Raw genomic sequence first — 22,500 nt, 5'->3', positions numbered from 1 at the left:
ATGATGAAGAAGAAAAAGGAGCGTCCACTGTTGAATACGAACAAAAGACGAACTTGAAGAAACAGAAGTCATGGTTTCCACGAAGAGATGGTAAACACACAATCGGACGCGTTTATAGTGTAAGCCCTAGAGATCAAGAAACATTCCATCTTCGTGTTCTTTTGATGAATGTGAAAGGCGCAGAAAACTATGAGGACTTAAAGACTTACGACACTGTCACTTACCAAACATTCACAGAAGCCTGTTTAGCACGTGGACTGATCGAAGATGACGCTGAATGGAAACGTTGCATGCAAGAAGGTGCGATCTACCAAATGCCTTATCAGCTACGTGTGTTGTTTGTTCAGATTCTAATCCATTGTCACCCATCGCACCCCGAAGAGCTTTTCAATGATTTCATCGATATAATGGCGCAAGACTTTAAAAAACAAGATAAAATTTCTGACTCTGACGCACGCGACAAAGCTCATGCTAATATTAATGAATTGTTAATTATTGAAGGGAAAAGTTTGAAGGTCTTTCCAACACTGCCTCAGGAAATTAAAAAATTACAGACAGTAAGTAACAAAGAATTAACTGTTGAGGAACACATTGGAATTGGTGAAGAAATGTACAAATCATTGAACAAGAAACAAAAGGAAATCGTTGACATAATACTTAATCATATAGACGAAAAACCAACTGTCAAAAACCCGTACTTCTTCATTGATGGTCCAGGAGGATGCGGTAAAACTTACACATATAAAACATTGTACCATTTGTTAGTAGGACGACAAAAGAAAGTCACTACGATGGCTTATACAGGTATCGCAGCAAGTTTGTTGCCTAAAGGAAACACTGTCCACAGAGTAGCCGGGCTGCCCGTTCCTGTTTTGCCTGACTCTAACACCAACATTTCGATAACGGATAACAGAGGAAAAGAATTGATAGACACAGACGTATTTATTTGGGACGAAGCACCAATGGCACCACGGTATTGTATGGATATACTCGATAGAACTTTGCGAGACTTCACACGTTGTAACTTACCATTTGGAGGTAAAGTTATGTTGCTCGGTGGAGATTTTAGACAGATTTTACCTGTCTTACGCAATTCAAACAAAACGTCAACACTGTATTCAACAATAAAATATTCGCCTTTGTGGAAACCCTTTAAGGTCACGTCATTGTCTGAAAAAATGCGCGCCACACCTCAAGCTATAAAATGGACTAAATTCTTACTCGACCTCGGCGAAGGACGCCTCAACGACCACGACGACATGGTAGAAGTGCCTGAAAACATGGTTTGTACGGACGATTTAGTCGAAAAGATTTGCGGAGATATCATAAGAAACAATGACATCGAAATGCTCAAAACTACCGCAATCCTTGCTGCAAGAAATTGTGACGTCGACGAAATAAATGAGAGAGTTGTTGACTTACTAGACGAAAAGACTGAGCGAATCTACTCGAGCATTGATGGTGTCGAAGACTCGGACAAAGAAAAGTTCAGTGAAATGGTGACACCCGAATACTTAGACACTTTGCGACCACGATCACTGCCCCCACATAATTTGCGTCTACGTAAGAACGCTATTGTTATGTTGGTACGTAACTTAAGCGTTTGCGAAGGATTAGTTAACGGAACACGTTTATTAGTACAGCATATGACCAACAACCTCCTTCAATGTATGGTCATAACGGGAGATCATTGCGGGGAAATTGTTTTCATTCCACGTATAAAACTATATTGTGACAGTGAATACCCATTTACTATGTGGAGACGCCAATTCCCCGTAACGCCTGCCTTCGTAATCACTATCAACAAAGCTCAGGGCCAAACGTTCAAAAGAATTGGCATTTATTTGGAACAGGATGCTTTCGCACATGGACAAATCTACGTCGCATTTTCACGTGCACCAAGCGACAATTGTGTATTTGTCTATCTAAAAAAGGGACGAAAAAATAATCTCATTAAAAACGTTGTCTACAGAGAAATATTGAACGAACAGAGTATGAGTGACAGGAGAACACAAGACATTAAAATAAAAGAAGGAAAACGAAAACTTGAAATTAATCTTGACGAAATTGAAAGTGAAACAGTTGAACATGCAGTTAAACGTGTAAAAGTTGAAGGGGAAAAAGAACAATAACTCATGAAGAAAATGAACAACCTATACGGAGAGTGAAGCGGAATGAAACGACGATTACACGTGAATTTGTACCAACTGTCGAACATTTGAAACTCGAGAATGCCAATTCCGCTTCACTCTCCGTATAGGTTGTTCATTCTCTTCATGAGTTAGTGTTCTTTTTTTCCCTTCAACTTTTACACGTTTAACTGCATGTTCAACTGTTTCACTTTCAATTTCGTCAAGATTAATTTCAAGTTTTCGCTTTCCTTCTTTTATTTTAATGTCTTGTGTTCTCCTGTCACTCATACTCTGTTCGTTCAATATTTCTCTATAGACAACGTTTTTAATGAGATTATTTTTTCGTCCATTTTTTAGATAAACAAATACACAATTATCCCTTGGTGCATGTGAAAATGCGACGTAGATTTGTCCATGTGCGAAAGCATCCTGTTCCAAATAAATGCCAATTCTTTTGAACGTTTGGCCCTGAGCTTTGTTGATAGTGATTACGAAGGCAGGCGTTACGGGGAATTGGCGTCTCCACATGGTAAATGGGTATTCGCTGTCACAGTTTTATACGTGGAATGAAAACAATTTTCCCGCAATGATCTCCCGTTATGACCATACATTGAAGGAGGTTGTTGGTCATCTGCTGTTCTAATAAACGTGTTCCGTTAACTAATCCTTCCCAAACGCTTAAGTTACGTACCAACATGACAATAGCGTTCTTACGTTGACGCAACTTATGTGGGGGCAGTGATCGTGGTTGCAAAGTGTTTAAGTATTCGGGTGTCACCATTTCACTGAACTTTTCTTTGTCCGAGTCTTCGACACCATCAATGCTCGAGTAGATTCGCTCAGTCTTTTCGTCTAGTAAGTCAACAACTCTCTCATTTATTTCGTCGACGTCACAATTTCTTGCAGCAAGGATTGCGGTAGTTTTGAGCATTTCGATGTCATTGTTTCTTATGATATCTCCGCAAATCTTTTCGACTAAATCGTCCGTACAAACCATGTTTTCAGGCACTTCTACCATGTCGTCGTGGTCGTTGAGGCGTCCTTCGCCGAGGTCGAGTAAGAATTTAGTCCATTTTATAGCTTGAGGTGTGGCGCGCATTTTTTCAGACAATGACGTGACCTTCAAGTGTTTCCACAAAGGCGAATATTTTATTGTTGAATACAGTGTTGACGTTTTGTTTGAATTGCGTAAGACAGGTAAAATCTGTCTAAAGTCTCCACCGAGCAACATAACTTTACCTCCAAATGGTAAGTTACAACGTGTGAAGTCTCGCAAAGTTCTATCGAGTATATCCATACAATACCGTTGTGCCATTGGTGCTTCGTCCCAAATAAATACGTCTGTGTCTATCAGTTCTTTTCTTCTGTTATCCGTTATCGAAATGTTGGTGTTAGAGTCAGGCAAAACAGGAACGGGCAGCCCGGCTACTCTGTGGACAGTGTTTCCTTTAGGCAACAAACTTGCTGCGATACCTGTATAAGCCATCGTAGTGACTTTCTTTTGTTGTCCTACTAACAAATGGTACAATGTTTTATATGTGTAAGTTTTACCGCATCCTCCTGGACCATCAATGAAGAAGTACGGGTTTTTGACAGTTGGTTTTTCGTCTATATGATTAAGTATTATGTCAACGATTTCCTTTTGTTTCTTGTTCAATGATTTGTACATTTCTTCACCAATTCCAATGTGTTCCTCAACAGTTAATTCTTTGTTACTTACTGTCTGTATTTTTTTAATTTCCTGAGGCAGTGTTGGAAAGACCTTCAAACTTTTCCCTTCAATAATTAACAATTCATTAATATTAGCATGAGCTTTGTCACGTGCGTCAGAGTCAGAAATTTTATCTTGTTTTTTAAAGTCTTGCGCCATTATATCGATGAAATCATTGAAAAGCTCTTCGGGGTGCGATGGGTGACAATGGATTAGAATCTGAACAAACAAAACACGTAGCTGATAAGGCATTTGGTAGATCGCACCTTCTTGCATGCAAACGTTTCCATTCAGCGTCATCTTCGATCAGTCCACGTGCTAAACAGGCTTCTGTGAATGTTTGGTAAGTGACAGTGTCGTAAGTCTTTAAGTCCTCATAGTTTTCTGCGCCTTTCACATTTATCAAAAGAACACGAAGATGGAATGTTTCTTGATCTCTAGGGCTTACACTATAAACGCGTCCGATTGTGTGTTTACCATCTCTTCGTGGAAACCATGACTTCTGTTTCTTCAAGTTCGTCTTTTGTTCGTATTCAACAGTGGACGCTCCTTTTTCTCCTTCATCATTGGTACCTTTCATTTCTGCTCTCCACGTATAGTGCTTTGGAATTTCGAAATAATAATACTTTCGTGCGTTTGGGTCCCGTTTGTTCAATTCGAAATATTCAAGGAGCATTGTTGAACCGGCAATTGCTTTCCGAATGTCTTCGTATGTTGCTTCTTCTCCAAATTCGACGGTTTGTTCGTTCGTCAAATGCACAGGTAGACGTATGATTGCATGACTGCGCCTGTGCATTTCATTTTCAAGAATGCAATGTGCTGCTTCTGGAGCAGTGATCATGCGACTGACTAGATATTATTTGATTTCCTTGTTGTGAAGCGTTATTTGTTTACTCGGCATTGCTGTGTTGACATTGTTGATGACGTCATTTTTTGACGACAAATTGGTTGACGACAACGGGGAATCACAAATTTTTATAGTAGATTCGGGGGGGGGGGGGTTGTTTAGTTTCTTACTCAAGGGTTAAAACACTTGAATGAGACACTAAACTAACCCTTCCGAAGGGGGGTTAGTTTAGTGTCATCCTCAAGATTTTGAAACTTAACCAACCCCAACAAAGTTGTCAAGTGTTTAAACCCCACCTATTTGGAGGGTAAGTTTAGTTTCTTACTCAGGGATTAAAACACTTGAATGAGACTAAACTAACCCCCAGTCAATTGTTTTAACCCTCAATTCGGGGCGGTTAGTTTAGTTTCTTACACAAGGTTGGTTGCGTTTCACAAACTTGACAACCCCCCCCCCCTACGAGCTCCGAAAGGAGCGCCCTGCTCTAGTTATTATTTATAAATAATCTGAAATTTGGCTCATTGTTGAAACAACTTCGGTGAATTATTTTGGACATCTTTGTTGCGTAACAATGAGTCGTTGTCATGGATATTCCCATGACAGGATCTTATAATAAACATATTTACAGATTAAACGAAGAAGGTAATTTAATGTAGAACTCTGGCAAAATTTGAGAAACTGTCATTGCAAGGAAAAATAAGACATTGTATCTTAATGAAATACTATTGTTGTTTTTTCCAGATGAGGTCGCTTTTCACAGAAGTAAATTTCTTCAGATTTGTGGCAATTTGCTTTACTGTTTTGACCCTGGTACGTGCTTGTTTTATTATTGTTTACTATACATTCTTTGATTAGAGGGAACTCAAATAAAGGAGGTAGTGCTTGTTTTTCGTAATTACAAATTTAAAATTACATAATTGAAATACCATTATCATAACTGTATGGAATATTATTTTTTTCTAACTAAGCATCTCTAAGTGTATATGTTCTTGGTGTGCGGGGGAAAACCATCCATGAGTTATCAGCTGGGCACAGGGAATGGATTTTTCTCTCCGATGGCAGCATTGTAAGCCCAGACAGGCGAATATCTTTGTGTGAGAAGTTTTTCGGCCCGCAGCCAGGTACGTACTGTATCATGCCAAAGGCCAGTTATCTGGCTTGTGAGAGCGATGAAGTCTCTGTCTCAATTGAAATCTCGCCACCCAGCCGTTCGTTTTGGTTGAAATTTGTATGTTTTCATAATGCTTGTAACTGACGACGGAGTGGGTGTGAAATATCGAGAGACCATAATGCATTGATCCAGTTACCGCGATGTTGATAAAGAGTAGTAGGTCTGCGCTGTTTCAAAAATAAGTATAACCCAAAAGGTCACATCATTCGAGAATTATTAATTATAATATATACTACATAAAATTGTCTGCGGCCAGACTTCGATATTTTGTACATCAATGACAAAGGCGGGACAGTTAACTTCTTGAGTAAAAAAACTATCCAAATTTCTCCTTATAGAGTTTTAGAAAACTCATCATGACTATTTGTGATGAGATTTAACTCGCATTAGATGTGCGTTCCTTTGATACAGACCGGCAACTTTACGACACTAGGCAAGTATAAAAAAAATACCACACGGACTAAAGTCTTAGAAGTAAACAAACAAATTTTGGTCATTAACATTTTTTAGCGTAAATTGCTGTCTGTGTAAAATCTATAATCGACCTTTTTTTCAGTCTTTAAGGTGGAGGAAGATGTGTGTTTGCTGTACGTCGCTTTGAAAATCCTGACAGGATTTATGATGCTGTATGGAATATTCAGGGTGAGTAATGACGTTTCAGAGGCCCTTGTTGCCTCCATCATCAGCATATCTGAAACCTTATTAAAGTTCTACCAGTCTACACCTCATAATGACCCACGAGACATCCGTCTTAATACTTGCTGTCATAAAAACATGAATTCTCACTTATATGAAATGTTTGTGTTCTAGGACGAAACGAAATGGGTGCGACGAGGCCTGGTGGTTTTCTCGATTATTCTGCTGCGAGATTTGTACTCTTATATCTCGGGCACTTGTTATGTAGCAAGTTATGTCAGCATTTGGACACCCTTAAACTACCATAAATATTCCATCCTTCTTATACGTAAGTGTTGCTCATACTAATGCATTTGTTGCAGTATTCTTAACTCCTGAATGTGTGATATGACTTAAGTTGTATTAGTATTAGGGTGATTTAATCAAATATGAGATTGGTAGGGCATGTAGATATAGAAAATTTGATAAAATTTCGAAAGTGAATAATAAGACCAAAATTATATCACACATTCAGGAGTTAAGAATAGTGCAACAAATGCATTAGTATGAGCAACACTTACGTATAAGAAGGATGGAATATTTATGGTAGTTTAAGGGTGTCCAAATGCTGACATAACTTGCTACATAACAAGTGCCCGAGATATAAGAGTACAAATCTCGCAGCAGAATAATCGAGAAAACCACCAGGCCTCGTCGCACCCATTTCGTTTCGTCCTAGAACACAAACATTTCATATAAGTGAGAATTCATGTTTTTATGACAGCAAGTATTAAGACGGATGTCTCGTGGGTCATTATGAGGTGTAGACTGGTAGAACTTTAATAAGGTTTCAGATATGCTGATGATGGAGGCAACAAGGGCCTCTGAAACGTCATTACTCACCCTGAATATTCCATACAGCATCATAAATCCTGTCAGGATTTTCAAAGCGACGTACAGCAAACACACATCTTCCTCCACCTTAAAGACTGAAAAAAAGGTCGATTATAGATTTTACACAGACAGCAATTTACGCTAAAAAATGTTAATGACCAAAATTTGTTTGTTTACTTCTAAGACTTTAGTCCGTGTGGTATTTTTTTTATACTTGCCTAGTGTCGTAAAGTTGCCGGTCTGTATCAAAGGAACGCACATCTAATGCGAGTTAAATCTCATCACAAATAGTCATGATGAGTTTTCTAAAACTCTATAAGGAGAAATTTGGATAGTTTTTTTACTCAAGAAGTTAACTGTCCCGCCTTTGTCATTGATGTACAAAATATCGAAGTCTGGCCGCAGACAATTTTATGTAGTATATATTATAATTAATAATTCTCGAATGATGTGACCTTTTGGGTTATACTTATTTTTGAAACAGCGCAGACCTACTACTCTTTATCAACATCGCGGTAACTGGATCAATGCATTATGGTCTCTCGATATTTCACACCCACTCCGTCGTCCGTTACAAGCATTATGGAAACATACAAATTCCAACCAAAACGAACGGCTGGGTGGCGAGATTTCAATTGAGACAGAGACTTCATCGCTCTCACAAGCCAGATAACAACTGGCCTTTGGCATGATACAGTACGTACCTGGCTGCGGGCCGAAATACTTCTCCCACAAAGATATTTGCCTGTCTGGGCTTACAATGCTGCCATCGGAGAGAAAAATCCATTCCCTGTGCCCAGCTGATAACTCATGGATGGTTTTCCCCCGCACACCAAGAACATATACACTTAGAGATGCTTAGTTAGAAAAAAATAATATTCCATACAGTTATGATAATGATATTTTAATTATGTAATTTTAAATTTGTAATTACTAAAATCAAACACTACCTCCGTTATTTGAGTTCCCTCTAATCAAAGAATGTATAGTAAACAATAATAAAACAAGCACGTACCCCCTTTGGGGGGTTAATTTAGTGTCTTATTCAAGTGTTTTAACCCTTGAGTAAGAAACTAAACTCCCCACAGAATGGGAGTTAAAACACTTCGGGGGGGTTGGTCAAGTGTTTGAAAAGCCAACGTCAACTTTTTACGTCCAGCCCCACCCTTGCAAATCTTTGTCTTAAAATCGATCATAAAGTCAGTTTTCATAATAGTTTTCGTAATCGTAATATATCGAATGAGTATCAGATTACCTTGTTGGAGTTGGCAACGTCTTCTTTCACTTTTCTTCATTTCTTAAATAGTCTAATGTCGCTGTTCGGAGACGACGTGCTGCTTGTAGAGCAGTGATAATGCCACTGGCTTGGTACTAAGCATTATTTGTTTACTCGGCATTGTTGTGTACACTGCATTGTTGTTCCACAACAATGCCGTGTATAAAAAAATTCAAGGTGATATTGTTGATGACGTCAAGACATTGTTGTATTCTTTTATAATTGTTGTGTTTGTTTATATACATTGTTGCGTTTGGCATTGTTGTATTCGTTTATAATTGTTGTTTGTTTATAGACATTGTTGCGTTTGGCATTGTTGTATTCGTTTATAATTGTTGTGTCTGTTCCAAGCGTTTATTGTATACTGCTCTTTTTTTCCATCTACATATATGATTCGCTTTTCTACGTTTCTCCTGATACTCTTTGTATTTAATTCTTGTTGGGCGCCCCAGATATATTTTACGCGCTACATTCCTTTCCTCGAGACTTGCTGCACATTCATCATCATACCATTCATTCCTTGGTATCTTTTCCTCATATCCGATATTTTCTTCCGTTGCTCTCTTAATCACTGCTTTCAACTCTTCCCAACAAGTCTCGACTCCTTCCTCCATCTTCTCTTTCCGGTCTTCAAATTCTCTTACAATGGATTGTTGGTAGTTAAATTTAATTTCTTGTTCTTCCAGAGCCACCACCTTTATTTTAGGATTTTTTTCCAAATTCTGTCTTGGTGTCCTGGTTATCTTACACAGGTATCTTGCTCTAACGAGGTAGTGATCTGTATCTCCGTCAGCCCCTCTAAATGACCTCACATCTTGTATTCCCGAAGCTCTTCTCTTATCTATTAATACATGGTCTATTTGATTAAACACTTGGCCATTTGGTGACCTCCATGTCTGCTTATGTATGTTCTTATGCGCGAACTGTGTTGAACTTACTACCATATTCTTACTCTCAGCAAAGTCTATCAGTCGTCTCCCATTATCATTGGAGATATCATGTAAGCTGTTCCTCCCAATGATGCTTCTAAATTCCTCTTCCTTTCCTATCTTGGCGTTAAAGTCGCCTAAAATTATTTTAACATCATTCGATGGTAAAGCATCTAACACCCTTTCCAGTTTATGGTAGAATTCGTCTTTCTCGTTCGACTCTGTCTCTTCTGTTGGAGCATATAAGTTAATCATTGCTACATTGTAGAATTTCATCTTAAGTCTCATCACACACATTCTCTCATTGATGGCTTGATAATCTAAAATGTAATTTTTAAATCTTGGTCCTACAATAAATGCTACTCCATATTCATGTCTACCTTCATTCTTCCCACTATATAGCACAGTGTGCTTCTTCACATCACTAATTCCACTCCCATGCCACCTGGTTTCTTGGACAGATGTTACTGATATATTATATTTTTGTATTTGTGAGATAACTGATAGTAGGGCTCCAGTTTTATAAAGGGTTCTGACGTTCCAAGTGCCAAATTCGAAAGCCATATTCCATCGCCAAGGTCGTTGCCATACATTCTTTTCCCATTCATCCGAGGCTTCAATAGAGGCTTCTCAACATATATAATTTTTTACAGATGTAGGGGTGTTGGCCCTACGATCCAACCCCCAACCTGGAGGACCAGGGTATTTCTCTTAGTCTGGTCCCTACCCTTGACCTGTCCGGCTTGGGAGACCCTGCCGGTAGCAAAGCTACCGCCGGCATAGCTCTCGGGATTATCGGGACACCCAAGCCCCCCCACCACGCCAAGGTGGAAATACCTGCGGGGGAGAGTTTTGACACTAATTAACACAATTTTGAAGGTTTTGATTCTGGCAGAGTACGCATATTCTCAAAACATGGATTGTTAGGAATTTAAGTTTGAAGCTAGTTCTTATTCTTTGTGTTACTAGGGTGATGGGGGCAGCGAGTACCTCTGCAGCATTGTAAATTTTACTGCATTACTTGGCACTACAAGGCACTGACACTTCTGTTGTTAAATTGTTCACTTTGCTTCTCAACCATCCTGGAATCAGGAATTGTTTTTATGTACTTACCAAGTGCGAGACAGATCTTGGACTTTGTCTGGAAGGCGTAACAGAGTTCTACCAAGAATGGACATCTGGAGCAGCGTTTATGGACGTTCAACTCTGTTTGGTAATATTCTGTGTTGCCTTCATTGGGGATATCCATGACTTTCATTGCATATATCATGTTCTAGTCCATTCCGCATTTCTTCCTCATTTTGTACACCTTTCCAAAACCTGCAATGGTACACGGTTATGATTCTTGTTTCTTTCTGCTCAACAGTGGTCTCAGGTATTTGTAGACTGTCCCTTTATAAAGATCATTATTGTTTATAAACTTTTAAGAAATATCAAACATTTATGTGACTGTGTGCATTTAGTGCTAACATTATAAATTTGTAATAATAATAATGGTTACCATTTTTCAGTCCAATCTTTCCAGATAACATTCAAGAAAATAGTCAGCAATGAGAAAAAAAATGGTATTGTTGTCAAAATGTGTATTTTGATTTAATTTAATTTTCTTTTATAATGTTAGCACTAAATGCACACAATCACATAAATGTTTGATATTTCACATAACGTTTATAAACAATAATGATCTTTATAAAGGGACAGTCTACAAATACCTGAGACCACTGTTGAGCAGAAAGAAACAAGAATCATAACCGTGTGCTGTTACAGGTTTTGGAAAAGTCTTCATGACGAGGAAGAACTGCGGCATGGACAAGAACATGATATATGCGATGAAAGTCATGGATATCCCCAATGAAGGCAACACAGAATATTACCAAACAGAGTTGAACGTCCATAAACGCTGCTCCAGATGTCCATTCTTGGTAGAACTCTGTTACGCCTTCCAGACAAAGTCCAAGATCTGTCTCGCACTTGGTGAGTACATGAAAAACAATTCCTGATTCCAGGATGGTTGAGAAGCAAAGTGAACAATTTAACAACAGAAGTGTCAGTGCCTTGTAGTGCCAAGTAATGCAGTAAAATTTACAATGCTGCAGAGGTACTCGCTGCCCCCATCACCCTAGTAACACAAAGAATAAGAACCAGCTTCAAACTAAAATTCCTAACATTCCATGTTTTGAGAATATGCGTACTCTGCCAGAATCAAAACCTTCAAAATTGTGTTAATTAGTGTCAAAACTATTAAAGATTATACGGACAAATTTGCTGTACTTAGGTCTATCTTCTGCATAACAGTGCTTTTAGTGCAACATCTTAAAATCGTTATTAAACCTCTATCTTCCGTGAAACCTAACTGATATTTTAATTTGTGCACATCTGTATGTCCCTTATTCCACTTCCTGTAGTTAGTCTAATTTTGTGAATCCAATAAAGGTTTACAGATATATGTACTGTCTATCTGAGCGAAGAACTAGCTTGACCTTCATCTGCAGAGATGCGCATCCCTCCTAACACGCACAAGAGAAATCAACAGCCGACACTCATTAGTTTTCCAGCGTTTCACCTCATTTTTCTAGTTTCATCATTTCTTAGTTTCTCTTTTTAATTTAATGGTCACTGCCAGCAGCTGCAACAGAGGGAGTGTTCTTCATTTCATTTAATATATTTAGGACCACATTCAGGATGCCTTCAAGTTTGAGTTAGTTATTACTTTAGACAGACAGACAGTATGTATGATAAGGCAAATCCTCCTGCTGAGCAAGGTGGTCTGGTGTACTGAGTGTACATCAGTTTGAATGATTCCAGTCAACACAAGTTGCGTGCTGTTGAGTTAACACACTGTGATATTCTGCAAAGTTTCTACCAACACCTATCATTCATGTTTTGTGTGAGGAAACATGTTTACTCAGGACTCATAACTGTATACAGTAGCCTATAGTGTACATAGCTGTAAAAGCACGAGGAGTGACCACCATGTCGACCGGAGGAAGAAAGGTCAGCGTATTATTTATTTGCTTCTCAAACATGGAGTGCAGTGTCCTGCATGGGCTGTGGGTTTTGTCTCGCAAAGAGATGTACAACAGGACCGTCTACAGATTGTGTTTCATCCCCCACTGACAAACAAGTCTGCTGCTTCTTTGTAAACAATCTCTCAGTTTCCAGTCTTCTGCAGAGGATAACATTGCAGTAACTCCATTGTCAAATTCAACAGATAACGCAGTAGTACTCACTTACCCCTAGTATGATTAAGTGTCCTTACAGTAACAATAATGCATTATTATTTTTCCAGACTATTGTCCTGGTGGAGACTTGTACCATTTGCTCTGTTAGTGGGGCATGTTTACGGAGACTGCAGCAAGACTATACCTAGCAGAGATAGTCCTGGCTGTGGAATACCTGCATCAAGTAAGCAAACTTCACTTCACTTGTCTGAAATAAACTACCTAAGTGGCTATGTGGCCGCAACAGTTTTTGATTGCATTCAGTACTTTATTTCTGCTCTGCATACATTATGTAATTTTTCTTTCTGTGGGAAACAACAATAACAGTACATATGGCAGCTTAATTAAATTGATAACTAACTAAACGGCTTACCGAACACGAAGGTTCATCACAAATTAACCAAAGCCCTCCACCGGACCCCGTCCTATGCCAACAAAATCCAGTCACCTTCAACGCCTACCTCCCATAGATCCTGTATGACATTATCCTCACATCTATGTCTAGGTCTCCCCAGCGGTCTCTTCCCCACAGGCTTTCCAACTAATAACCGGTGCACACCTCTTGTTCCATCCATGCGTGCCTCATGCCCCCCCCCAATATCATTCTTCTAGACTTAATCACCCTGACAATATCGGGGGTGGAGTACAGATTTTAAGCTCATAATTAAACTGATATCTAGCTGGAAACAAAATTATAATACTAATCTTTCTACCACATTTAGAATGCAACATGTCCCATCTTTTATGAAACTTTGCAAGTAATATCTTATTTTGTTTCCTTCAGATCAGAATAATACATCGAGATTTGAAACCAGAGAATATCCTGATTGATTCACGCGGCCACATCGCAGTCTCTGATTATGGGCTGTGCAAAATCTTCGGCCGCCACTCAAAGGTAAACTTAAATCCGCCTTATCTTTTGTTGGGTTTACCTGCAGGGTCACATAGGCTACATGGACCAGTGTCTGTCTGGCCCTACTTATTTCAGAGCAATTCTTAATGGAAAAAGTGCAACAAAAATGTCACAAATTCTTTCAATCTGACGGGATGAACTCAGAACTAATACCTACAGCTCTATTAGAGTTTCATAAATTGTTGCTGTTATGCAATTCAGAAACCATTAACATGCTGTCCACTATACCAGATATACACGCAGCCAACCTGTCCTTTCTCAGCGTCGGCCCGTAGCATCCCACTGGACACACGCTGGCTCCTCGGCCGCCACGGTCCACGTACCCGGTGCTCTCACACGCAGCCTCCCTGTCCTTACTGAGCGCCACTCCAGACCGCTCGTTGGCTCCACTCACTCGACTCTACCACACACTTCTCTTACGCCCGATTCACAGCTCTGTTCTTTCCACACTCTTCTCAAAGCCGATTGTCAATCGGCTTTTAAACAAACGCAACAATGTCATTAAACAGACACAACAATTATAAACGAATACAACAATGCCAAACGCAACAATGTCTATAAACAAACACAACAATTATAAACGAATACAACAATGTCAATCGCAACAATGTCTATAAACAAACACAACAATTATAAACTAATACAACAATGCCAAACGCAACAATGTCAATAAACAGACAACTAAACTGTTTATTTACATTGTTGTGCTGCTCTCACGGCAACACGTCACAATATTACATATATAAACCTGGGTCTTACTTTGAAGTTTAAAGAATGGGCAATTTTGGATGCGTAGGGGGATAAAGTAAGGGGCTAGTCTTAGATACAAAAAATTAGAAAATTCTGTTCAAACAGGAGCTACTTTAGATTTTTCAGCCTCAATAAAAAAAATTGTACTTATGATGAGGAAATTATGGAGTTTACATACAGTGGGATGGACATATAGGGAGAGAAAAAATGCTACATAATTCAGGTGGGAGAAACTCCTGCACTTTGCTAGCTTGGAAAAGTGGGAAGCAGATGGGAATACAGTATTAAGACAAGAGGGATCTTACAGAAATAGGTTATGATGGCAGGAGTTGCTGGAATTGTCTAATTTTCATGTCTTCAGTCTAAAGCCAAGCTCAGAGCTTTGTTCCAGTTACCAAACAGTTAATTTCTAGTTGCTTCCTGTCTGATATCTCTTTTACGGTTATTTAAAATGCTTTTTCCTTCATCAGGAGAAACGTGCAAAATCTGTGTGCGGTACAGCCCCCTACATGGCCCCGGAAATGTTGCGAGGCATAGGATACAGCTTTGTGAGTATCTCATACCCTGATAGTCGGAGAACAATGAGTTCATTGTTTTATGTTAAGTATGAATAATGTAAACTAGTAAGGCAATGCATTATAATAATCTGAGGGTTTGGAGCCACAAAAGAACCTGCAGGCAGGAGATGAACACAGTTCCTTCCACAATACATAATTTCAAACAGTGGCAAACTCTGGTTCAGAATAAGAAATGTATCCATGATGGACCAAAGACGGTCCTGAGTGGCTGAAACTTGATGCCCAGAATTTAATTATACACTGATGAGGATGAAGATGGTGTATTGTATGTGACAAAGTTTGTTCCTTTATACATAACAGCATAACAACAGGTTGCAAAACATGGATATTTGAATCTTCTCTGGTGCAAACTTACACTTTACTAATTTATTTACAAAAATGGGACAAAGGTCCTATATCAGCAATGATATTTACACTTCTATTTCCACACTAACTGACATAAACTCTAAATTTAGAAGTATATAAATACACATTATTTTCCTTAAAATGGAATAGTCCAGTTTGTCAGAACATAACCTCACTTGAAACTTTTATCATTTACAGACCCCACACCATCTAGTAATAATCGCACACAAAAGATGAGCTGCCAACACACTGTACAAGGGTGCACAAAATTTGTTCAAAATTGGAATGTGCAGTTCAAATTTATACCACCATGCACACACATGATAGCAGCACTGTGGCATTTCCTCGTGGATTCCAATGAATTCTGTGGGCCAGACGCTGGTAAGACTGTGAAAGACTTCAGAAACGTCTGATACAAAGGCTCATAAATATATCAGAAATCAAACAGAGCTCACAAAATGCATTTGATAAAACTACCTACAAATCTGTGCACTATAACTGTCACAGAAGTGACTTGTTAGGTTGATCTAAGTCCTATGCTTCTTGGTTCGTATTTAGTATTTATTGGGTGTGTGATTTATCAAGTCTTTCACAGCCTTACAAGTGCCTTTTGACTTGAACAACTGGACCATTTCCTTGTACGACATTTAGAAGCACAAGCAACTTGCTTTGGTCTCTGGAGTATCAGCGTGCATATTCTATACCTAAATATCGTTTCAAAATTAAACTTCCTAATTCTAGGCAAAACTGCACTGATTATACGGTCAAAAGAATCTGGGAGTCTAAAATGTCAAATTTCGGAAATTGGGAGTAAAGTAGATCATAATGCTAATTTACTTTATTGATAGAGGTACACTGAAGATGTGCTGCCTGTGAGTAAAAAACAGTTCGAAGTGTCTGTAAACAATCATCTGCAGAAACATTTTCTCGAACTGGGCCTACACCAGCAACCTTCGTCACCCCCTGGTTCATGTGGTGTATTGTATTTGGACAACGATAAGAAGAAGAATTCCGTCAAATGGATCAGGTGACAGTGATAGATGCGAGGACTCAGAAGACAGTGAATAACTACAGCACGTCCACAAAAGTGGTGGCAGCGTCGATTTTGAAATTGCGCTAAACTAGACAACAATTCGGGGTTACAGGTCGGTCTCTTTTTTTAAACCAGGCCACGTTTCTTCACGTTTTGCATTCACTACCAAGACTCCTCAAGAATGCAACTAAAACTTGTACGGAAGAATCTACCAAATGACAGAATTGTTTATATACTGACACAGGCTTACATAAACATCACAAAGTTTCCTGATTTTAAATTATAAAACTTGTCTTAAATTTATTAATTATAACAACTACATTCTGCTATCAGTAAAAACATGTTGATGTAAAATTATCACTCTTTATCTGACTCTAAAGCCAAAAGAATATTAATAAATTTGAGTAGATTGTCAAAAAGTATTAGCATAAAAGAAATAGCCTCAACTTAGATTTAAGGTTCTCCCAGTGGTGAGTTCAATGATGGCTGTCTTCTGGGTTTCAGCACCGTGAAGTCTGGTAGACGTTTTCTAATGTTTCAGAGGTTCTTACTGCCTCCATCACCACGGCGACGAGTTACATGTTGCTAAACTCAGAAGACAGCCATCTTATAACTTCAAATTACCCCACTTTTTCCCAGCCCTTGGTAACAGGCCATAGTGCGATAAAAAAGACTTTCAACTGCAACTAACTTTTCAGAATGCCTGTACCTGAATCTGTTGCCACAGTAGTCTGTACTCTCAAGACACTTCCTCAGCAACTCTTTGCAAGTTTCTTTATTCCTCTGAAACAGAAAATATCCAGAAATGTTGGCTGGCACCCCGTACCAGACTGGTGACCGCAGCGCACCCAGACCTTGATGATCGCAAAGTTCCATGGCAACACCACTTCTTCTCAGAAACAAGGCTCACAAAGAGAGATGCTGGAAGGCTGAAACAAGAACAAAACCTGCGGGACACGAGGCTTATGCCTCACCGTTGCATTTGCTTATGTTAGTGTAATCTAAGAAAATTTGATGTCTGTGATAACTACAAAACAAGGAAACAGTGTGATTAACAATATCGACAAAGTAGGAATCAGTCCTATGGTTTTGGTGAACTGCAACTCTTGTACTTGGTACAACTCATGGTATCTGTCGGCCAACTTCAGAGGCACGTCTGTGAATATCCAAACCTAATTTGGTTCCACTGAAAAAAGTTGTTAGCACGTGAAGACCTTGAAGGAAAGTAAATTTGCAATCAATGGAGAATGTGTAGTGCCAAATCCATTTGTGCACAAGATTGCAAACTACATGGAAGTCACTTAAAGTGGCGGCCACTATGTTACATGGGATACATTGGATAATTCAAAATGGTGAAGACAATAATTCAGTTACAAAACATACTGCTGTAGACCACTCTTTCCCACAAACATGACATGACAAATGGGAAACCTACGTGAATTCTGTTTCCTGTAAAGGCGATTATTTCCACAGGAAGACTTTCAGCGAGGGGCGGTGCGTCCATAAGGGTTACTCACACCACGAATTGCTAAATCATTTTTTAAACAAGTCCAACTGAGTTGTAAATTGGCTTTCTACCTAATGGGTGGAGGTGTTATATATGGCTTTCATAGAGGTCCATTGTTGAAACCGGCATAAACATTTATTATTGCAAACTAAACAATATAAGTAATTAATGAAAACTATAAAAAGATGCCAGTATAATTAAAAGCCAATCATCTGAAAGAGGGAGTAGGACCATCTCACTCATTATACCTCGTACAATGGCCAATATCCAACATAAATTTCAGTGTCAAATCCTGAAGAATGAAAAATGGAATAAAAATTAAGTCACGTGCGAAAATAGAAGCAAATCGATCAGAGTCATCAATCATCGGGGAAAAAGAACTTTCAAATGTCCTGTCTTCACAGCCATAGTCCGAGGACAAGGTAAGATTCTGCATAATACGAACTGCTCCGGAGACCAGACATCATCATTTATATTCAACGTATCATTTCCTAATTTAATATTCTAGATAATTTAACATTTTAACGCAGTCTGTAACTTATAGAACGTTCCATGAATAACTGAAACTCCCGCTACCTTCTCGATCCACCTGGTCCCTCTGCATCGCTGACACGGACAAGATATTCAGAGGTTCTCTAAATATTTGTCATATTCTTACCACGCATCGCTCAATAACTTCTTACTGCAAGAGTGGTATATGCGCTGGTTCGATGGATTTTAGGATTCTGAAGTATAAACCACGAGGTTTCAAGTAAAGGTGGGTCAGACTGGTCGGCACATAGGAAAAATGGGAAATATGTAGATGGATTCGATGATGAAGTCATCAAAACGTTACTTCATCATTTCTGCTCCAAATTCCGCGACTTCGTTCGCAGGAAACATTAATCACCTTCTGCGTATTTGCGTTTTGAAGTGGGTGCTGACTCACAAACCGATAGATTTCAAATGCGGTAATGTTTCTGGTCGTGGCCGATTCGAACCTCTCGCCTACTCTACCTGGTGAGTTTCATAGTGGCTCTACCTCGCAGTTCGTAGCCCGCCTTGAATCAGTCGACGAACGAAGCCTTTCAATTTTACCGAACGCGATAATATTCTCTTATTATACGATGTAAAATAACACATGCAGTTGGTGCAGGATCGTTATACCCCTACGATAATACATAACTTGGTGAGCAAACTGATTGTTGGAAGTGTAAACTGCGAGACATGACGTCAGTGCATTGTTGTACTACGCTGACTGCATACGGAATTTTGGCAGGGAATCCTTCTGGAAAAAGACCACTGGGTAGACCAGGAAGCAGATGGGAGGATAATATCAAGATGGATCGAAGAGAGGTGGGATGTGAGGATGGCAAATGGACGAAGTTGGCGCACGATCGTGGCCGGTGGCGGTCTCTGTTGTTGGCGTTGGACATGCGAGTTCTCCTACTAGGGAGTTAGTTATTCTGTCCGTCTCCAGAGAGCGCAGCGGTGGTGTGGCTGACCTGACAGCGCTCGCAAAATACGTCCAACGCACTGTGGCTGTGAGATTGTATTCATATACTTTATATTTTGTTATTATTTTGCAGAACATTTTTGAGAAGGCCGATTTTCAGTGCTAGGTCCAATGGCGAAGTCAGAATACTGAACCCACTCACTCGGAGTCGCTTGTAAAATGCTCCGCTACAAAACTTGAGCCCCTAAACAGGTCTGAATTATACTTACGATATTGATATCATCTTCCGTGTTCAAAGCGGAAGGAAAGCACAAACAGGAAGTCTTGAGTGCTTTACAGTAAAAATGCGTCTTTCTAGCCGTGCTATAAATTATTTTTCAACTTGAAACTGATGCCGTCAGTCACAGCGACTTGTTTAGTCAGAAGTAATCCGGAAACTTAGCAAGGAGACTTGATCACAAATTACGTAAACGCACGTTACTAAAACCTACGTTTATCCCAGCCGCACGCCATCGTCTGTTCACTTCTCTGGATCGAGCAATTCTTGCTCTTTCTTCTGAAACCCCTTGCTCGATGCCGAGCGTGAATTTGCGTAAGCAAGAATAAATATCAAATCTCAACGCGAAGACGAGATTTTCCTCGCTGTCACGTGAGTGTCGGTAAAAGCGCCACCTCCATGAACGACTGTCCACTGTTGTGGGACTTTTGTTTCTTTGTTCGAAGAATCCCAGTCGATTGCTGACAGGCACAAAGCATAGCGCTTCAACGTGAAAAAAGGATGAGTTATTGGCAGCGGGATCTTTTATGTCTGTCTGTCTGTCGTACGTGATGTTCCGAAAAAAAGAAAAGCGATGTTTGTGTCCCTGACGAAAACCGTTTGAGGTAACCGGTGGGTAAGATGGGCCGCTGTCCAGCCCCCCCCCCCCCATTTAAAAGCCCCTCACCGAACGATAATTTCGAAAGTCTTTAACGGGTACCTCATTTTGAAAATCCGCTTCTCTGAAAGGACTTTGTTGCATTTGGCATATTAAGAATCTGTCGGAGTGAAAATCGTTCTTCATGCACTTTTATGTGGGACGTTCTTCGGGTATTTTGCAATGCTTCATCAGGTTATGAGGTTCTGCAATCTTGAATAGGGTACGGTGATTGTTACACGATAACCCACTGGCCTCAGGGGTGCAGATTCCGATGTCAGAGAGAAGTTACATACAATCATAACATTTGTCATTTGAAAATTCTTTGAGCGCAAGTTGGACCACGGACCTGACTCACGCATGGCCTGAGCCTGATTGTCGCAAAATATTTCCGAGCTCTGTTGCAGTTACAGACAAAGAAATCTCGTTGGAATCCAGAAATCTGAGTTGGGGTGTCGGAGGCGAAGATAACAGAGCACATGGCGCCTTCGTCCCCCTTGACCCCTTCGTGTGACGTAGCCCAAGGTCGCTTTAAACTTGCACCCAGTTCAATTCCCTGCACTATGGTTTTTACAGGACGCCTTACACGTGGTTCAACTGCCTGCCTTCGTCTCATGCTCAACCTAATCAGCGGAGCGAAGAGCCGAGATCGATATATCTGCGCATGCGCCAACTAATCGATGGCAGGAACCATTTCTTCCTGGAGAAGATTCACCACGAAAAAAAACTGCTAATTCGAAAAGGACATGATTTGTTAACACCAAAATACCTTGTTCCTTCCCTTTACAACCCGTTTCACCAGAATTATGGCTATTTTTTTTATGGAAGCATGAGACGGTTTAAAGGCGACTTCAATTTCGACAAGGAAAGATCTCCAACCGTTCAGCTTTTCAATTTTTTTAATCTGGATTTCTTTACTTCACGTAACGAAATTCATACGCCTGACGGCGTAGTTAATGTTCCAGAATCCTCTAACATGGACCTGAATATTGACATAGAACTCCACTCACCGTTAAGACTCACACCAATAAGATTTTATGATAACTGTCTAGCATACCTTTGGACATCCGCTGTAGGCGTGGACGGTTATCGCCAGATCCGCTTCAGGTGAATCATGGAACTAAATTCCTTTTGAAAATTTCTATAAATTGCTCTGCATCTCTTGCAAACGGCCTAACTTCTACGTTTCAACATTTTGTAAGCTCTAGCAAAGATGATTAATACAGAAGATTGCTGTCTCTCTGGGTTGTTGCGCCGTGTAGTCTGGTAGATTTCCACCAACGTTTCAGAGGTCATTGCTGCCTCCATCATCAGGGCGATGAATGTGCCAATCGAGCGGAACGGTCCAGGTTTATAGGGACCGGACAGTAACCGGAGTAGCTTGATCCTAGCCAATGAGAGCAAATCTGGAGTGCGTGGGGACCAATAGGAGAGCTTTGGGCAGGTCTAGCGGTGTACATTCATAGCCCTGACGATGGAGGCAGCATGGACCTCTGAAACTTCGGTGGAAATCTACCAGACCACATGGCGCAACAACCCAGAAGACAGCAATCTTCAGACTCACTGCTGTGAAAACCTCAAATCCTAGATGATCAATACAGTTTCTTTGCTTAAGTGTATCTAATTACTGACTTCTGTCTTTAGCCCAACATGATACAAATTTCTGTATGTAACTAGAATTTAAGCAGAGAGAAAATAAACACAAAACATTTTTACAAAGATTTACATTGCATTTCCTTGTGTCAGTTTGAATGTATTCCACCAACAGCCTTAAATTCCCATTGTATGTGCATGCAGTGGCGAAGCGTGGCTTTTTGATAAGTGTCAGCCATATTGTAGTGTTTCTACTTATTTTTGTACAGAGTATACCTGTATTAGATGCACGTGAATAGTAGGCAGTTCTTATGGATCACCCGGTGCTTTGTTTCCATGCGAAATAAAGTTAGTTTCCTGGCTCGCCTACCCAATGGCCACTCGTGAGTCTGAGGAGTGGCATACCTGAGCAAGGGGGAAAACTCAAAATTGGTTTTCAACACATGACAATATAAATAAATGAAAAGTAAATTTACATCGACGATGTTTTAGCTATTTCTAAGTCCCGAAGAGTGCAGCCATGATTTTTTACATCACCTTTTTCACTCAAAGAATTTGGAAAAAGTAATGTCATGTATATATGATACACTTCCTTTGCTCATTGTCATTATCAGAACAAAAAATAGTCAGCACACA

The 22,500-nt window shown here is 39.8% G+C and overlaps 2 protein-coding genes and 1 long non-coding RNA gene across 9 annotated transcripts in view; 2 read left to right on the top strand and 1 right to left on the bottom strand.

Annotated features, from left to right (window-relative positions):
• LOC110839770 (uncharacterized) overlaps window positions 1-21,992 on the top strand; it is a 129,069-nt gene extending 107,077 nt beyond the window's left edge. For both annotated transcript variants that reach the window (XR_015535322.1, XR_015535326.1), the window contains one exon: window positions 20,848-21,992. This is a non-coding gene — a long non-coding RNA (uncharacterized LOC110839770). The remainder of the gene's footprint in view (window positions 1-20,847) is intronic.
• LOC147873767 (ATP-dependent DNA helicase PIF1-like) lies at window positions 1,528-4,828 on the bottom strand. The gene has a single exon (XM_087349641.1). It carries the CDS (start codon window positions 4,141-4,143, stop codon window positions 2,680-2,682), a length of 1,464 nt encoding a protein of 487 aa, XP_087205767.1. The 5' UTR covers window positions 4,144-4,828; the 3' UTR covers window positions 1,528-2,679.
• Window positions 5,138-18,084, top strand: LOC110839768 (uncharacterized). 6 transcript variants are annotated; one of them, XM_087349644.1, is made up of 5 exons: window positions 5,138-5,332; window positions 12,865-12,980; window positions 13,581-13,691; window positions 14,930-15,007; window positions 16,231-16,540. In XM_087349644.1, the coding sequence occupies exons 2-5, from the start codon at window positions 12,912-12,914 to the stop codon at window positions 16,411-16,413; spliced, it is 441 nt and encodes a 146-aa protein (XP_087205770.1). In that variant the 5' UTR covers window positions 5,138-5,332; window positions 12,865-12,911; the 3' UTR covers window positions 16,414-16,540. The 6 variants fall into 6 exon arrangements, 2 of the variants coding, with proteins under 2 accessions (XP_087205770.1, XP_087205771.1); XR_015535320.1 differs by lacking the exon at window positions 5,138-5,332 and adding an exon at window positions 15,581-15,763 and having other exon boundaries at window positions 12,686-12,980; XR_015535319.1 differs by lacking the exon at window positions 5,138-5,332 and adding an exon at window positions 17,208-18,084 and having other exon boundaries at window positions 12,687-12,980; window positions 16,231-16,527.
• Window positions 21,993-22,500: the final 508 nt, after the last annotated feature.

This window comes from Zootermopsis nevadensis, unplaced genomic scaffold (assembly GCF_977971745.1).
Source record: "Zootermopsis nevadensis isolate Lab colony 2312 unplaced genomic scaffold, Znev_1.0 Znev_ptg000016l, whole genome shotgun sequence".
In the NCBI taxonomy this organism is placed as follows: domain Eukaryota; kingdom Metazoa; phylum Arthropoda; class Insecta; order Blattodea; family Termopsidae; genus Zootermopsis; species Zootermopsis nevadensis.
Note: the sequence above shows the minus strand (reverse complement) of the source record. Positions and strands in the feature narration are given on the sequence as shown.

Coding starts and splice junctions, on each gene's coding strand:
- LOC147873767 (XM_087349641.1), bottom strand. CDS start 4,143: ATGACGCTGAATGGAAACGTTTGCATGCAAGAAGGTGCGATCTACCAA.
- LOC110839768 (XM_087349644.1), top strand. CDS start 12,912: ATGTTTACGGAGACTGCAGCAAGACTATACCTAGCAGAGATAGTCCTG. Junction 12,981..13,580: donor CTGTGGAATACCTGCATCAA/GTAAGCAAACTT, acceptor TGTTTCCTTCAG/ATCAGAATAATACATCGAGA. Junction 15,008..16,230: donor GAGGCATAGGATACAGCTTT/GTGAGTATCTCA, acceptor CTTTATTGATAG/AGGTACACTGAAGATGTGCT.